The 18,309-nt window shown below is 36.7% G+C and overlaps 1 protein-coding gene across 1 annotated transcript in view; it reads right to left on the minus strand.

Annotated features, from left to right (window-relative positions):
- The window catches only part of SMC1B (structural maintenance of chromosomes 1B), a 38,629-nt gene that overhangs the window by 3,566 nt on the left and 16,754 nt on the right, over positions 1-18,309 (minus strand). Inside the window, exons 12-23 of the mRNA XM_009283646.1 lie at positions 17,312-17,458; positions 16,549-16,686; positions 15,887-16,003; positions 12,750-12,856; positions 10,903-11,044; positions 9,290-9,435; positions 7,885-8,038; positions 6,346-6,444; positions 5,291-5,447; positions 4,374-4,528; positions 1,699-1,850; positions 1,374-1,443 (exon numbers count right to left, since the gene is read on the minus strand). Of these exons, the coding sequence (XP_009281921.1) occupies positions 1,374-1,443; positions 1,699-1,850; positions 4,374-4,528; positions 5,291-5,447; positions 6,346-6,444; positions 7,885-8,038; positions 9,290-9,435; positions 10,903-11,044; positions 12,750-12,856; positions 15,887-16,003; positions 16,549-16,686; positions 17,312-17,458 (1,584 nt within the window). The remainder of the gene's footprint in view (positions 1-1,373; positions 1,444-1,698; positions 1,851-4,373; positions 4,529-5,290; positions 5,448-6,345; positions 6,445-7,884; positions 8,039-9,289; positions 9,436-10,902; positions 11,045-12,749; positions 12,857-15,886; positions 16,004-16,548; positions 16,687-17,311; positions 17,459-18,309) is intronic.

The raw sequence follows: 18,309 nt of genomic DNA on the forward strand, positions 1-18,309 counted from the left end.
CTAGTGTAAGCACTGCTCAGCAACAACTAAAACATCGGTGTGTCATCAACATTATTCTCATCCTAAATCCAAAACACAGCACTGCACCAGCTACTAGGAAGGAAATTAACTCTATCCCAGCCAAAACCAGGACACCTTGTTTCTAATCATGTCATTGAGAGCCAAACCCTAAAGCTTGCTTAGTTATTTTCATTGCAGTCCCATATACCTAATCCGGTGTTGCTGAAACACACTGGACCGAGTTAAAACAGACTCAGGGCATATCATCTGCTTGGAAGTAGTGGATGATGGGTATCCCTCACGGACTTGTGTCCCAAGGAATGTTTAAGGAACTTGGGTTCAGGAAAACACTTCTCACAATGCTACGTGGAGTCAGTAATCTCCAAGAAGGAATTCTATCTGGCAGGCACAAGTAGCGGAGCTTCCCCAGCTGTCTACTATAGAGGTACCCTCCAAGTAAACTCTGATGCACTTGGCACATCAGTTAACTCCACTGGGGGTGGGGGGGGGAGAGAAAACAAAAAACCCAGTTTCGTGTTTATAAAACTGGTTTTGTCTGTTAAGCTCTACCAAGGCTGACATCACTGTTAATGCAAATAGAAATACAGCTCGATCTTACTTTATGTGGAAAAGAGTGCTTCCATGGAAGAAAATCCAGGCACATGCGGATATCTTTTTGACTCCTCTCCTACATACAATCTCCTTGTATTGAGTCTCCTGCTCCCAGAGGCTGACATCTACAGCTGGCAATCTTTACTGTTTGTGTCCTATCTTAAGTTTTTGTTACAGTGAACAGTTATTAGCAAAAAGGGAAAGAGAAATTGAGAGGACAGGAAGCTATTTTAATCAAGCAAGAATTCACGTGCCTAGAATGATGGGAGTGACAGCCCTTAATTGGTGTTAATGTAAAAATATTTAGTAGGCCAATTACATAAAGTAAATACTGCAGTGATAGAATGACTTGATTTTCAACATACTGATACACTCCTTTCTGCTTCTTAGACATAAGGGAACTCAAAGGCCTTAAAAATTCCAACCAAAGAAACCCAACCAGCAATTCACAAGTGACCTTCATGTCAGATCGTACCACACATAGTCATGCTGCATACTTTCACACTCCTGACCTATTTTTCTCAACTTCACAGTTTGGGGACTGATTAAAACACACTTAGATTTACCAATTTAAACCTGGCCCTAGTCTAACATCTCATACAACCACTATTTCAGTCCTAAACCCAATATATTTTAAAACAGGTTAAGACAGTGTAATCAATCTCTTTATCCCAACAACCTGTAATGAAAAGTCAGCATCCTTCTACAAAATGTGTCATTATATTGTCGATAAAAGGATAAGGCGAAAGGGACCAACTTACTTTATCAATGTTGGTGTTATCCAGGGCAGCATCTATCTCATCTAAAATAAAAAAAGGTGCTGGCCGAAAACTGTAGAAGACAAGACAGTATTTTGCATTTAGATGCAAAGATGTTAATAAACATTCTAATTACTTCAGAGATTCACTTACTCTATCATAAAATTTTGATAAGAAGTAATGACAGGTAAAGAATAAGGACTTTATAGTAATGTTTGAATACTCTATTAGCAGATTTTTTAAAAACGTGTTTGTAAGTGTAACACTGTCTGTCTTCCTGCCACTTACTCAGCCACATACTTGGATAATACCGTAACATTTCTTTTACCTGTGTATAGCAAACACAAGAGCCAGAGCTGCCACAGATTTTTCACCTCCTGACAAACTGTCCATTGGCATAAAGCGTTTTCCCGGAGCCACGCAGTTAAAGCCAATGCCTTCCAGATAAGGCTCCTCAGGATTTTCAGGACTAAGGAATGCCTGGAAACGCATACATTTCATTATTAATAGTGACATTTATAAAATCATTAAGATGGGTACTTTTTAGGTTTAAATACTGACTGAGCTAGTGTCGTAACTCAGCTTCATTTGTAGGTAACACCTGTTCATCTATACTGAAGAGCAGCACTATAAAATTTCCCAGTGAATATGCCTTTGTTAACGAACCATGAGCTAGGAAGCTAATTAACAAAACCATTTTGGAAATAGCACCACATCTTTGGTATTTACAAACTTTCAACTACTAAATAAATTTGATTTTATCACCTTTTATGTAATTGCTTTATTTTTTGTAATTATTAAAATTTTAGACTTCAAAAGCAGTTTTCTTTTTTGTTTGGAAGTAAATATACTTCCGAAATCACACTTTTTTGTGAAAGGCCAGTTTTATAAAATCTAGCTTTGAGCTGGAGAAAGATTTTAATATAGGTAGGCTTTCTCTATACTTCGTATCCTGGTTCCCAGGTCCAAAACTTCAATGTACTATTTTAAAGGAATGGCCATTTTACCAAACCATTAAAAAGTATGATGGATAAACTAATTGCTACATGGTTTATTTTTCCCATTAAATAGAAGAGACAATAAGATAATAGAGTCTCTTCCCCTCTGCACAAGTAGATACAGATAAAAGAAGAATTTCCATAGTTGACACTCATTCCAAATGGCTCCTCTCAGATCATAGATACAGTGGAAGAAAAACAAAACCAAAACACTACAGGTACTTTGATTTAAAATAATTTCTGTGGTAAATAGTCCTGGAAGTAAGATATAGTGCTTGCAGTATCTTTGTTTTGTTGGAGGTATGCATATTTTCCTTTTTCTCTGCTGAGAGAAGGCCTGTTGTCGTTATTACAGTGTTCTTCAGGCTGTAAACATGTCAAATATCTTGCAATGCAACTGCCAGTTCTATGCCATTGCATATATCTATGCAAGAGGAAGTTTTTTTTCAGATGTAGGGACACTGTTAGCAAAAATCATCTTGTAGCTTACTAGGGGGTACATATATTCCTTGCTCAAAGTATGAAAGGAACGACATTTCTCTCTCCACAGAAGAACGGAAGAGAACTGGTGGTGAACCCAGCAGTGAATATGTGTATGTACAGTTTCTTAGGCAGTAGTTTCTTTTAAGGTACTTCTAACACACAATGTGCTGATGAAACAAATTTTACTGAGCGATATATTCAGTGCACGAATGTTCGGAGTCCAGAATCTCTGGAAGTTAAACTAACTCAATCTATCAAAGCTTCTCTTTTTTGGACTGGATAGTAAAGCTTTATTAATAAATGTTATTAATACAATAACATTAAGAAATTTTCATGTTAAAAATTGTTAAGGTTGCTTAAAAAGCATCTGTTCGAGCTGCAACCTAGGCCACCTCCTCTGACAGCAAAACTCAGAGCTAACCCTTTCCTTAGCTAACCACAGCAATCGCCACACACAGAGCAATCATTTCTCTTCCAATGCAATTAGAGCAGCTTCCTTCAGCTGCTATGTTAGTATCTAGCAGGCAGCTTTAGCTTCCCAGCTAATCACAGGATAATCTCTTGACCAGGTTACCACTATGGTTCAAATCAAGGCACAGCATCACAGACCTCAGAAAGAAAGCATGCAACTAATTTTTGGCAACGCATCTGGAAAATACTGGTTGTTTCAGAGTGATGCAAAGTCAAGACCTGCCTGATGTTTAGTCTAGGGGAGAAGGTATGTGCCCAGTAATCATGAAGAAAGAAATGCTTTATTATCCTGTCCAACCTAGAAGCAGAAAGGATATGTTTAAATGTATTTAAGGTGTTCACCGAATATCTGACTCTGAGGGAAAACACAAAATCTGAAGTTTAAGACAGACAAGAGTTCAAGCCTGAGCCCTTTAAACATTCAACCATCTACCATCAAAGCATTTGGGAGTTTCCTCTTTACTTTCGGCATTAATACTGGAACACTAGCAAAGATTAATACAGTTGTGACACAATTTTCCTACAGGTTTCTTAAAAGTTGTGAACACATTTAAGTCTGTCTTTTTAAAGTATTTATTTAAGTGGGGTATAAGGAGCTTCAAAACCTCATACAAAACACTAGCACTGAAACAGTGATTTATGATTTTTAGTTTTATCTATACTAATGATTAAGTGTTTTTAATCACTTTTTATTGGTATCACTAGATCTGTAAACAAATGTTGTTTTTAAATGAAGTACTTGAATATATTTCACATTTGTGTCATGGTAATTTACAAGTCTGCTAAATACAAAGAGTAAAACTAACCCAAACCGAGTAGTTCCCAATTTTGTTAATACTTTAGATCACATTACTCTAATGTCAAGCATGCTTTGGCATATTACCTATTCCTCCTCTGACCCTAAAATTCTGAAGTCTTTATTATTTGTGTAATTTTCTTCTTCAGGACTGAAACTGTCTTTGGAAACTAAAAGTGTTACTAAGTTCTCTTATTCTAGAGAACAAAGCATCAAGTAGGCCTTTTAAGCCAAGCACCTACGAACATGACACACCTGAGCACTACTGTTTCTGCAAAGTTTCTTGTAGATCTGATCAATGGCTATGGAGGCATGCTCAAAGCACCGGCTAAAAAGCTCGTATCTCCTTTTTTTCACCTGTTCAAATTCTTGCTTGCACGTTCTGGCCTCCTTTCTGCTGGTCTCAAAAGCTATGAAAAAAATGCTGAAATTACTCCATAATAAGCCTCTAAGCAAACACACAGAACAAATATATATTTGTGTACCGTAACAAGCATCAAGGGAAGTATTTATTGCAGAAAGAGGTTCTAATGCACACACAAGGAGCATACCAATATTATGAGTTTCCTTCCAGCTTTCAAATGGAGGCCCCAAAACTGAAAAGTTAGGATATATTCAAATCTGCTCTATGCCACATTCATCTGGAGCAATGAACAGAATTCTTCTCCTAATTCCTTCCGTAAGCTGGGTAGCCTTAAGCAGCACCAGCATTTACCTGTTACAGCTTCAGATCTCCTTGTTTTTCTTAATATGTTAATGTCTGCAGTGCTCTTTGAGGATACTGATAGTTTTGCGGTAATGCTCATGTCTGAGTTCTGGACAACATATATGTGCTCCTTCAATTATTTAAAAAAAATTTAAAGAATTTTATGATTAAAGTCAGTAATTTCTAGAAAATAAGTAAAAATACTTTATGATGTCATTTGGCCAACAAAGTATCTTTCCAATCATTCAAACTGTATTTCAATAAACTACTACAGAGTAAAGTATATGTTAATAAATTGTTTACATTTAATTAAAGAGACAACTGAGGATAAACACCTGAGCACAAAAAATACCTTAATAGCTGAAATAAGCAAAATCAGCGGGACCAACCCCAGAAAGAAGAATTTCAATTAGGGTGAAAACTCTCACAGTCACAAAAGAGATTAAGACGGAAGACTCAGTGTTACCATCTATTGATTCTTGGAACTTGTCCCGAGCTATCTGTAATTTCTCTACTGCTCTCAGGTTTGGAGCAGCTGTCTTCATTAAAGTATTCTCTTTAGATTTTATTTCCTGCTGAATCTGGCTCAGATGATCCTCTATATCTTTATCAGACTCTAGGTCCTGAAGAAAAAAATAAAAATACTAGAACAATAAAATTTGCTTTTAGGCCAAGACATTTCATCATATATGGCAAGCACTCATAGTTTCTGGAAGAAGTGCCCCACTCATCTAATAGCTTAACTGGAAACACAACAAACCAAAAAACTCCACTCAGTCTTAGTTCTCAGAATAAATTTACTAGGTCCTAAGCATTGTTCCACAAGACCTTTAAAAACAGACCACAAATTCCCTAGAACTCTGGGTTTAAATACAACATGGGAGGGAGGATTAGCTGGCTTCACTACTTGCTTTGTAAAGAAAACCTTTGAAGACAGGTTCTCGATGAATTCTTTGAGACAAGTTCCAGTGATGACAGATTCATCCCTTGCTCTGTACCTAGCCTCTGACATTTAATTATTTTCCTTATGATTAAAAAGGAAAAAAAAAAAATCTACAAAAAACTGCTGAGAAAAAACAACCTAATGGACTGCTCCAGAGGGAAGTATGGTGAGTCTCAGCCTCTGAAAATACTACAGAGAGAAGGCCGCACAACCCCCCTGGCAGCCAATCATTGGTTTCTAGCGTCTTGAGTCATAACCTATAGTGTTGGAACGTAAAGGCAGAAGGTAAAGGAGGAAGGAAAAATCAGAGTTATATTTACTGTTTCTCCATTCTATTTTTATGGTTTAGGTAAGCTTTAAATTAAATTTAGTTATATGGGAAATTAACCTATCCAGAAATCCCATACATTAGTGCTATGTATGATTGCAAAACCAGAACACACACACGCACGCACTTAGGCTTAACTGTTTTTAGTAAGTTTCACTTAAAGACTAGGGTGAAGAGTAAATAATTTCAACAAGTAAAATATTTTAAATAAAAAACTCCATCTCTAATAATTTCAAACAAAAAAGACTACCTTCAGGTCTTCTGCTAGGCTGCTGTAGTCTATCTGAATTGCTTCTTCCCTTTCATAGATACTTGACGTAGTCCGAATGCCTTCTGTTTCAGTTCCTAGCTATAAATATGAAGGACATTCCAGTTCAGAAATATGACAGTTAACTTTTAAACTGTTAAAACAATACGTTAAAAGGATATAAAATGAGGAGACAGTGGTAACATGGTATGAGGTAAACTTCCATAGCTCCTCCCCTAGCCAAAATGGAGTTAACAGTTAGTTAAGATCTTATGAGTCTAATTAAAAAATGCACCTTTTAAATGAAGACAAAAACATCTGCTAATTTCAGTTTGAAGCTAAGATGAAAGCAGCAGTAATTTATTTGTAATATATTTAGAACAAAGTGCATACTGTAAATATCCTGATTGGAAAGATTTACGTTCCCATGATTAATTCAATCCCCTTTCAAGGAAAGGCTCTGAAGTGTGTAAGTTGAGGCGTTTGTTCCACTCATTTGGCCTCAGAAGAAATTAGTAGCTTCACTTCTGTATGGCGTAAGTAGAGTATCTTCTGGACACCGTAAGCCTGGATTTCAAACAGCTACTTTCCCTTGAATAAAACACGTGCTGCATGTCATTACCAGTCCCTTTCCCACCAAGATTCTTTCTCAGAACCAAATCTTACTGGTCTTCTCAGTGATATTAATTAGGAATCCAAGTTGTTACTCCTACTGCCCCCCCTCCTTGGTTTCATCTCTTCCTTATTCATAAACAGCGAGAGCTGAGCTGCCTACATACTCTGATGATTAGCAGTTCATGTCCTTTCCCTTCAGACTGCCTACCTCACTGCCTTCATTCTGTTTGTCTTCTGACCCACTCATTCATACCTATCCTCCAGCAAAAGTACTTTTCTAAGGAATCGGTTCAACAAGACGCCTTCCAAATTCACAGACTTGTTACAAGTCCCTCAAAACCCATAGCTCTTTTCTTTTGTAACAGGGTAGAAAGTTTAACTTCTCCTCACAACAGATATGCTGGAAAAAGAGGGAAGACTGAGAAAAATAATGAGGGTCAATCCTCTGATAGCAGGAGTATTTCTATTTTAGCCTATCCCTAATTTCTGTGAGTATCTACATCTACTAAAGACAAAAGGATGATTTTAGACAGCATTCATATTATGGATGATTAACCGAATATTATCTCAATCCATGTACATGCCATATTTATTTACATTTCTGAATTGACCCGTGTGTCCTCTTACATATGTGTATCTGGAATACTCCTTCATATCCGTTTGCTTGTACCACAGCGTTTTTATATATTTCACAGGAATACATTTCAAGCACTAGCAAATACACTTGCAAACAGTATTTCTGTCTACAAAAATACACAAAAATCCTTCTTTTGAATGGATGAGGCCTGATCACATGAAAACAATTAATTTATTTTAATATTACTATGCCAGACACACAGTCCTCTAAGGAAAAAATAAGTATCTTGAAATTTAAGACTGAATAGTTGCTCCTCCGTGATATCTGTCTTCTGTAAACATTTTAAGTACCTCCACTTCACTGATGTCATCCAGTGACCCAGACAGGAGCTTTATTTTCAAGTCCTGCACCTTGCATTCAAGAAGCATATTATGTCGTCTTAATCTTTTCTCTTCCAGAGAAGTTTCTATAGCTGTAGCTTCCTTTTGTAATTTTGTAGCTTCCCTACGTACACAAAAGGCACAAAACAGTTAAAGAGCAGAAGCATCGCTGCCAATAACATCCACAGCCATACAGCATGAAAAACAGTTACCAAGCTCAAAGAGGGCTTTTTCCTCTATAATCCCCATCAAACATAAGGGAAAATGGTACTTAACTTCTTCCATCCCCTTTATTCTCCCAAATTACTCAAGAGGGAGCTGGGAACCACACGCTATTCTAGCATGCAAGCTAACACTCTGGTATTCTGTATTAACTCTTAACTCTATCGCAAGGTAAAGGCTAGTAGCACGGACACGGTTTCAGTATATTTGCCAAATTCACGCTATAGGAAAGGTGGATATTTGAACATGCTAACTATAACTAAACTCTGTTCTGTTCAGCTGTGAACATGTTTGGAGATTTGATCCTTGTAAATTTAATCAAGTATCTTTTATCATTACTCTACTTGAAATACACCTTGTTTCTTTGCAACAAACTCCTTTGATAGCATCAAGTTGCTAAATAAGGCAGACACATAACAGTCTTACATTGTTAAAATTACATACTATAAAATTAATTACTAGGCATACAATCTATGAGTTTATACAAAATTCCACAAGTTTACCTAACTATACTGTGCCAACATGTCCCTTTTTTTAAACATAAAGACAACTCATGATTAAGAGACATTAAATACACCAATAATAAGCAAGCGTAAGAAAACTGAAGTATAAACTGTCCCCAAAGCAGTTAATTTAAAAGAACAGTAAGGACAAAATAGTGAGCTAAAATTAGTATTAGTTTAAGGTATCCAACACTCGAAAGGCCTAGAGAAAGTGAGAACACTGAAATTAGAAAAAAAAATCTCTCATTAATTGAACCAACTGTACAACTCCAACAAAAATATAAAACTACCAACAAACTTAATATGTCCCCCCCAATCAAGTTGTAAGCTAATACATACTTATCAGAAGTCACTACATATTTATCAGAAATCACAACGAGACCTAACAGTAGGTAGATAATAAGATAATGTTATTCTATATGGTTTATGGGATGGCTCTCATGAAATAATCTCGTTCACACTACTTTTGGGAACCACATACCGAATTAGAAACACTTTTTAACTAATGCATACTGTAAATGCAAATTACCATGCCTCTAATGAAGCTTTCACAAGAAAAGAGAACAAGAGAAATTCAAACGTCTGATCACTAGAACTCTTCTAAATATTATCACATTAATCATTTTCCCAGGAGTACAATTAGTAATTACCTATTAAGAGTTAACAACGTCTTTCTGAACTCTTCAACTTCATTTTGGGTTTTTATAACCTCAGATTTATGAGCACTTAATCTATCCTTAAGATGTTGCTGCTCCTCCACAATTTCATTCACTTTTTTTAGAAGCTTCTCCTCATCCTGCATAGAAATATTTACATTTTTAACCTTTCACCAGAAATTTTGATAAGGAACCTTTATAATACAGAAAAAGAGTTAAAAGCTTAAACCTGTTCTAATACATTCAAATGTGTTACAGCACAAAATCTGAAAGGCACTGGGAAACAGCCTGTCTTATGCGTAGGAAGATCCAGATGTTTAGTATACATAAGCACAGCCAGCTCCAGATTTGTGACTGTACCGGACTAAACTATGAAGCCCGCAAACAAGGCGGGGATCCTAGGACGCCTACGATCTGTAGGCTACTCCCTTTTCCTCAGTTAGTCCCTTAACCCTGCAAGAAGGATCCCATCTGCTCTACATCTACAACATATTTAGCAACACCTAAGGTAACCTGAAATCCTTTAAAAAGTATTGTTCATTAAAGATAAATCCTGAGGTAATCTGCAGAGAACAAAGAATCTGTGGAGGTAACTCTAGAAGGGTCTTCCCCTATATAACCCATACCACTGCTAAATTGCTAGAAATTAGATGCTAGAATATAGTAAACCTAACGCTACATGCATGAAGACACAGTCCTTAAGAGACCAGTATTACGGCAATCTAATCAAGACTTACTGCTGTTGCAGCATCTGAACAAAGTAGCTTCAGAATTTAATACAAATGATCCTTTTCTAGGCCAAAAATACCTGAATTTGCTCAAAGTCGTATTTCAGAAGAGTTATGCACACAGGCATGAAGTCAGACATGTTTTTGTGCATGACTAAGGGTCTGTTGTTTTTCCTCAGTATCAGAAATACATGTCTTCTAATGTTAAAATACAGAGTTCAAATGATGCACGTGGGGTTTTTTTGCCCACTTTGGGGCAGTTTTACATTTCACTTCTTTGTTCAAAGTGCTATTACACATCTTTTCTCCTTCACTTTCTAGTGCACCACAGCAGTTTATTTAACAAGCAACATTAACACAAGAAAAAATTACTTATGAATAAAGAGCACTATGAAGGAAGAATCCAGACATATTACTTCAACTAAAAATCTAAATTAGTTTTCACAGAATTATTTTAAGTCTATTAGTGGCTGTGAAGCGCCTTAAAGATGCAAAGCACCAGAGTTGCTTACTATTACTCATAAGATCTTCTAAGGAATCTCAGCCGCATGCTACTAGTTTTATCTGTAGTCATATGCTGCCTTTTCATATGAACGAAAAAACAATAATACTGTACATACAGTAATCCCAAATTTAATTTTTAGTAATCTTATTTTTAATAATAAGTACCCTAATTATTCCAAGATTATTCCAAGGTTAAAATGACAATATGCAACTGCATTTTTTTTTTTTAACATTTACAAAGTCAACACTGAATTAAGCCCTAGAAGAATTACTCAACAGCATCAACTATGTTTATTCAAAACTGTAATTCAATGCATTCTTTCCTCTCAGTCCCAGACAGAGAGATACATGTGTATATATATAGTTTACAGTTACCTTCTGTAGCCCGGTAATCTCAGCTTCATCTTTATGAATGGTCTCCCTCAACTTGCTGACTGTGTTTGTTAATTTTTGTAGATGATCACGATTATATTCCAGCTGAATGTTTAGTCTTGTCTTCTGATTTTCAAACTCCAGTCTAGTCAAAGTACAAGTATTTCAAACCAACACTTACAAAGCAGGCTAGTAACTGTGATTTTAAGTTATTACAAGATACATTTTCATTTTGACTATTTAGATAGCATTTTTATATCTTCTACGTGAACACAAAAATTTGCATATGTTTGGATCATCGATTCCGCTACACCATATCCTGTGCATATACTGGAAGTTACAAAAATACAGTGATAATAGTTCAAAGAATACAATATACAGTATGGCCACATTCAATACAGAAAATAACACAAAGTTCAAGTATCTCAGTATGAATGATATACCTGTAAATGATGTAGATATGAGCTGGGCAAAAGCTACACTGATGCTGTGTATTTATCCAATGTCTGCACTCCCTGCTCAGCCTCTGCAAGCCTCCTAGTCAGCTGGCATGTACGTTTATCTGATTATAAGGAATCTATCTCATTTGGGAGATGGCAATTAAGAAGCATGAGACCAGAGCTTTTTAAGCCATATTCAGCCTTGGTTATCATCTCTCAACTGAGACCTGTATTTGTTTATAGGGGTACAACGGCAAAAACTTCTTCACATGCTGCTGTGAGAAAGGACTGAAGTAAAACTAAGCAGCTGTTTACAGGAAGGTCTCCTCTCAGCTGTTACTGTCTGCCTCTGAGCTTTGAGCTTCCCAAATGATTTACTACTAGTGCTGCATCTGCTCTTCAGGCAAAAGGGATGGCACAACGCCAGATACAAGCTCTTTAGACCTGGGCAAGAAGGCACCATAGCACAGGCTTACAGGACTAATGATGGCAAGTTAGGGCACAAGCAAGGCCAAAGCCGTATGTGCAGTGTAGCATAAGGCCATGGAAAAAGCTCCTCTTTTCATTGTTCTGTTACTAACTTCTTACACTTCACCAGACTTCAGTTTTTGCAAACGCAAATAAATGATCAAATCACTTCAGCCAGCGGGTGCTTTAACTGCAACTGAATGCACTGCACTACTACCTCACTGCAGCCCTAGCCAAAACCATACATTTGGACCTGTTTCTGAAAACCGGTCAGAGAGTCTCTCAGCAGCTGAAGAGATAGCTGAAAAGAAAATGGACTTCAGTGCTAGCCATTGCACTAGTCATGTAGAAAAGGTGTATTTTCTATAAATAATGTCAGGAAATGCACAAACTATCATCTGCCTGAAAATGTCTGTAGTACAAGCAGACAGTTCATTTTAACATTCTCATTCTTTAAGATATAAATTTACGGTCCTGTGACATGTGCCTGTTTGAGGGGAATACCAGCTGAGGTTGCCTATGAGAAAATTAAGATCCTGTTTTCCTTAATAGCATGTTCCTATACCAAATCACTGCATCTTACACCCAGTTCTCCTTTAAGATTTTTCATACATGAGTGAGCCTTCATGTCATCCTCAATTTATGGTAGAGCCATTTTTCAATGTGGATTTTAGAAAATTATTCTTTGCTTTATCTTTCTATACCAGTGCTACCAAAATAGTACATTTTACCTATAAAGTTCGTAGCAAACTGTCACTGACCATAACTGTCCAAATAAACCCAAACCATAGCAGTGCAACTGCTAACTGATCTTTGCAGTGATAATGTAACCTTTTACAGTCTTCTAGGTTTTTACGGTATTTCCTGTGATGGAGTTACTCATTTATCAGTGTGCCCAATCAAATACAAACCACTTTTTTACATTTCAACTACAAATACCACCTTCTCTTATCAATCTCCTCTTGTTGTCTCACATGTTCTTGTTCATACACACGAATATTTTCTATACCAATTTCTTCACAGAACTCCTGGAAAACAGCATCTTCAGCCTTTGAATAAAGAGAAATGGAGCAAAAAAATGTTTATACTATTTTGGCACTCACAGAAGTAAAACATTTAGACAATCACTTCATGCTACAGGCTGGATTTTCAAGGTACTTAAAGAAACAGCAAATTGAACTACTGAGAAGTAATCTGTACTTGTCATTTTCAAATAACACTTTCAGTACAAATGCCAGATACAAGGCATATGATCTGCAAAAGGTAACTCTTATCAAAGCTTTTATTGACAGCACCTGGTCATTCCAAAGACAATTAAAGTCATCACAGTGTAACCAAATTCTCTGGTTCTGCCTGTGGTTCCCAGTCAACTGAAGAAGAGAAAGCTGAATGGTACACGAGACACTAGTCAGATACACCAGGTTTCTTTGTGTAGCTCAGTTCTTCTTTTCAATCCTTTCAAGTGATCCATAAATATTAATTGCTATGTTCCATTTATAGCAAAGCCACAGCAAAAAAACCTGCTACAGAATCTCTCATTTCCTAATTACGCAGTATATGCTAACAAAAGCCTCAGCCAAAAACAGTCCTAAAATTTTAATGCAAAATTTAAGCAGACAAGTAGGTATGGTGCATATGGCAGGACTGAACAAAGAAAAGCAACAGCCTACAGCATTTAAAAGGAGACCCAATGGACTGAACAAAATTTTAAGAGAACTTTACAGGTCAAAACCTAGTATGTTTATATTGTTTTGGTACGCAGGCTTGTTTAACCAGGTATCAAATACTACATCAAACCAAGTTATACTATTCAAGTAACACTATTCTTCGGAAGCTGATCACCAGCCTCCATCTTTTTTTGGTTGGGGTTTTTTTGTTTTGGTGGTTTTTTTGTTTTTTTTCAGAACAAGCAAAAGAAAAGTCCCCTGGATCTGGAGTTCTTACGGCCTAAACATCAACAACTTCCTCAGTGTTTGCAGATGACACATCTGCACTCCCTCGTGCCTGTACCACAAGAAAGACAAAGAACATAGAGCAGTTTTGGCTTGTTTTACATGCAGAATTCCAGTCACACATTAATCCAAGAGAGACTGATGAGAATGGGTCAGAGGCCAGGAACTAAGTTACGTTCTATACACCTCCAGTAACTCCACACAGCGGTGAGGAATCTCTCTTTCTCTAAGAATCTACCTTTACACAAGCATCTAGGTGCAGGGCTGTGAATTTTCCAGATAAAACTGCAGCACTTTTCCATAGTTTGTACCAAATTCCTTTGTTTGGCAAGAGTAGGAACACGGCAGCTTCCAGAGGTGCTTATTTCGCAGAGAGGCTAGAGTTATTGTCTGCTCTAGTAGAACACAGTATGAAACCCCTCTTGGTACCAGATTAGGTTTTACTACTATTCATTTCACTGAATGCCTTCAGTCTCTTCACAATAACCATGCTTTTGAATTTGTCAGCTGTCTGTACAAACTGTTCTGGGGACCATCTGAAGATTAGAGAACGATAAGGAAAATGAAGGATGAGATGGCAGAACAGTCTACAGAAAAAACAGCTGGAAGACCTAACTGTTGGATCACATATCATAGAGAACTTTTCCTGTTGCTGATGAAAAGCAGAAAGAAGCAGGTTCTAATGACAAAAGCTGTTTAGTACCATAACAGATAATGAATTTGGACAGGCGGGGATAGCACGAGGTCCCTAAGCTCTGCATCAGCTACCCCTCAAAAAAGAGGGAGAGCAAAGAAGACCCAGTTATATCATAAGCTAGTCCCATCTTCCATGAATTGGACTCCAAATGAATGTAGGCATACAACAGTCGTAAAACCAGACCAAAACAAAAAACCAAAACCCCAAAACCACAACATCCAAAAAAACCCCAACAACCCCAAAACACCTCTTCCCCCCAAAAAACACCCACCCAGACAAACAAACAAAAAAACCCCCTAAAACAGCGGAATGCGGAATTTGCTGACAATCATCATGCACACCTCAACCATTCTCCTAGGGTAATCAGACCGCACAGAAAATAAAGCACAGATATTGGCTACTTTCCAAAGAGAAAGGTATCTTCACACTATGATGCTCTTTATCTACTTTTCTAGTATATAGTCGTGTAACAGGTCATCACCTAGACATGACACCTGTAGAGTTCAGAACAAAGCACTCTAGCAGTGCTGAGAACTGTTCTCAGCTCTAGAAAACTGATACAGAGCTCTCTTCCTAATGTCATGAGCATGCCTGATCTATTCTCCCTGTGGGTTGCAGAAGTAGTAGATCTTCTCGTCTCCCCATGAAAACATATTAATAGAGCATTTCCACACAGACACTGCACGGGTCCTGCTATGACTGCAATGAGAATGATTTTCAGAAGGACAGTCACCCATGCAGAGACTGTCAACCAAGTGGGTGCACTGATTACTGAGAGACCTGCAAATCTTCTGGGTGCATACAGAGTTTAGTGTATGTACGTGCTGTCACAGATCCACATCGGCCAGGAAGGCTTAACGCCCAAAGTTACAGTCCACTCATGCAGTCACACTGCAAAATTATCTCTCCACAAAAAGGAAAGATCCTGTAACTACAGTTTCTTACTAAGAACTGGGACATTAGAGTCTGAGAAAGAATAAGCTGAGATTTATCAAATTCTATCCTGAGGCCATGAAAGACCTAGAGAGTATTTTTCTGGGATTTGATCTACAGTGAAAGTTTACTCCAAGAGCTCTAAAGCTGTGAACTTCGATGGACTGTCCCTGCTCAATGCTACAAAGAGTAAATCATATTTATGAGCAGAGCAGGAAAAGGTGGAGGAAAACCAACCCATCTTCTTCAAACTCAAAAATTTTCTCTTATGTCAAATGAAATTATAGTGTATGTATTAAGCAAAGCTTCATCTAATATCAAGAAGTAGATGGTTTTGGTTGGTTGGGTTTGTGCTTGGCACATAAAAGTCACAGCGTTTTGATTTTAAGGAAATTGATTGGCAAAGCTATGATACATATATACTAACATCCAAGTGCAAAAAAAAGTTTCTGTAGTATAACAGTATAAGCTGTCACGGCTATGACAAAAGGCATTACCTCATTAATTTTCTTCTGAAATTCTTCTATTTTTTCTTTTCTTTGTGCTATTCCTTCATTCAGCATATCATGCTGAGACTCAATATTTACCAGTTCACTTTCCAGTTTTGATTTTTCCTAGATAGAAAGGGAAAAGATGGTAATTTTTCTTAATAGGATAGTCAACTTCCTAGAAATTAAGAGACGGTTCTGTTCCAGAATAACTGTATTCTTCTGATTAAAAACATTAAATATTTTCTTCTCAAATGTCACTTATCCACTATTATTGCCAATTTGCATGCAATGATTACAGTTTTAATGAGCAGAAAAGCAAATTACATTATAAGTGTCATTTTAATGAGTGAAAAGCAAATTACATTATAAGTATCATTTAAAGTGCATTTTGACATACGGATTTCTGGAGGTTACTAAATGATAAACCAAGCTTACCAGAAATTCAAATTTAAAACCTAAAATAGGAAAAAAGCCTCATGTAAATTACTTTGTAATTTTTTTTTTTTTTTATATTTCATTAATTCCTCAGTCATAACTGCTGTATGTAAAACTTAAACTGAATTAAAAAAAACTATGGAAGGAAGTAGTATTTACTTCACCGGTAATTATAGCTTAGGTAAAAAAATACAATTATTAAACATGGAAATTATAAACGCTTAGTACTATACCGTGTAGAGATTAGCGAGATGTTTCTTTTTAATAAGCTCTAATTCACTCTGTGAATATTTAAGTCGTGTCTGAGTTCCGTGGCATTGAGCACGCAACTGCTTCAAGTCAGCCTCCTTACGTTTTATCTTCATTAAGTCCTAGAAAAATATTACAATGGGAGAAGAGAAACAGCATTTTAAACAAAAGGTGACTTATTTGGAAATTACTCATTTTTCAGATTCATGCACTACATAAAGCTAGCCTCACTGACATAAGCCCCGTTCAAGGTAGATGCTGATTGCATTGGTCATATTCAATAGTCATTTTGCAAGATTTATTTCTCAAAAGAAAGCATATGCTTGCAAATTCCTGAATTCCTACTCTATCCCTCCTCCAAAATAACTGGTATGACAAATCGTTTTACACTGACAGGTTTTGGTCCGTGCAAATATTTTCATGTTGACAGAATGTATCATCTTTTTCAATAAAAGTCTTTCAGGTACTTTGAACCACAGATCTTTTTCCTTGAAGGAACTTGTATCAACAGTGTTGTCCTGGTTCTTTACCTCTGTGATATGCAAACCAACCCACCAGCTAAGGACAGAGACCCACAGTTGATTATTATTAACTAGAAGAGGATAAACAGCTACTATGCCCTGTCTGCATCTTCTAGAAGTTTTGAAAATCATCTTTAGAAAATCATCTTCCCATAGCTGAATTAAATTACATACAACTTTTACTCCTTTATGCCTTTTGCCGTTAAGTGCTTTTTAACAGACCTACCTTTAACTCATTAATCAAGCTATCTCTTCTTTCTTTCATTTTATTCATTTCTTTATCATCCCAACATCTAGCTTTAAATCTTAAATCACTTGATCCTCCAGAAATCACTCCAGATTTCAAAAATAAAGTTCCATCAAGAGCCACTGTCTGGAAGCGCAAAAAAAAAAAAAAAAAATTAAAAACAAATAAATCTGAACACAAAGCAGCCAAAATATCCCATAAACTAGTGCACCAAGATATGGTAGTTAAACAAGCGACAACCGCATTTTAGTTGGACTCCAATTTTTTTTCCCCTGTTCCAAACCTGCTAAAATGAGATACGTGAAGCCACAAAAAAGACTGTTGTTTCTTGGCACTAGTCACATTTTGGTATTATTACAACTGATCAGAAAAGGAAATGAAATTGTATGAATTTCCTTGTATTTAGGAAATTAATATGAGACATTTGTGTCTACACTGGCAACTTAGAAGGTTATGTCTGGCTCAACAGAGCAAACCAAGCAGTGTGATAATGGAGTAAAGGAAAACAGCTCGTTTGTAAATGGGAAGTGTAAATTTCAGTAAAGAACTTGGGTGTTTTTGTGACTTAACTGGATTCCAAGTAAACATGATTTCACACTCACCTTCAACTTAATGCTGTCTTAAGATTTTAGAGGGTTTACTAAGTGCATAAATGGGCTCTACAGACTGTGACAGCAACAGAGAGATGGATAAGAAGAACGAACTGCAGGAAGAGACAGAGAAGCTTCCAGTCCTCAACACAGTCTACATCTACAACTAAGAGATTCTGTCAGGTATTTTAAGGAATTTTTGAAAGCATTTCTTCATAGAAAAGCTAGCAAAATAAAGTTTGTATTTTTATATCAGACAGTTTTAAGAACAGGATTATCTCTCCTTCCTCCTCCTCCATTTCATCAAGAGGAGCATACCAAGAAGCATATTTGGACACTAACTATCCTCTAATTTGCCTCCTTTTCCCAGGAAATCACTTAAACATA

The sequence above is a fragment of the Aptenodytes forsteri genome, unplaced genomic scaffold (genome assembly GCF_000699145.1).
Source record: "Aptenodytes forsteri isolate BGI_AS27 unplaced genomic scaffold, ASM69914v1 Scaffold614, whole genome shotgun sequence".
Classification (NCBI taxonomy): domain Eukaryota; kingdom Metazoa; phylum Chordata; class Aves; order Sphenisciformes; family Spheniscidae; genus Aptenodytes; species Aptenodytes forsteri.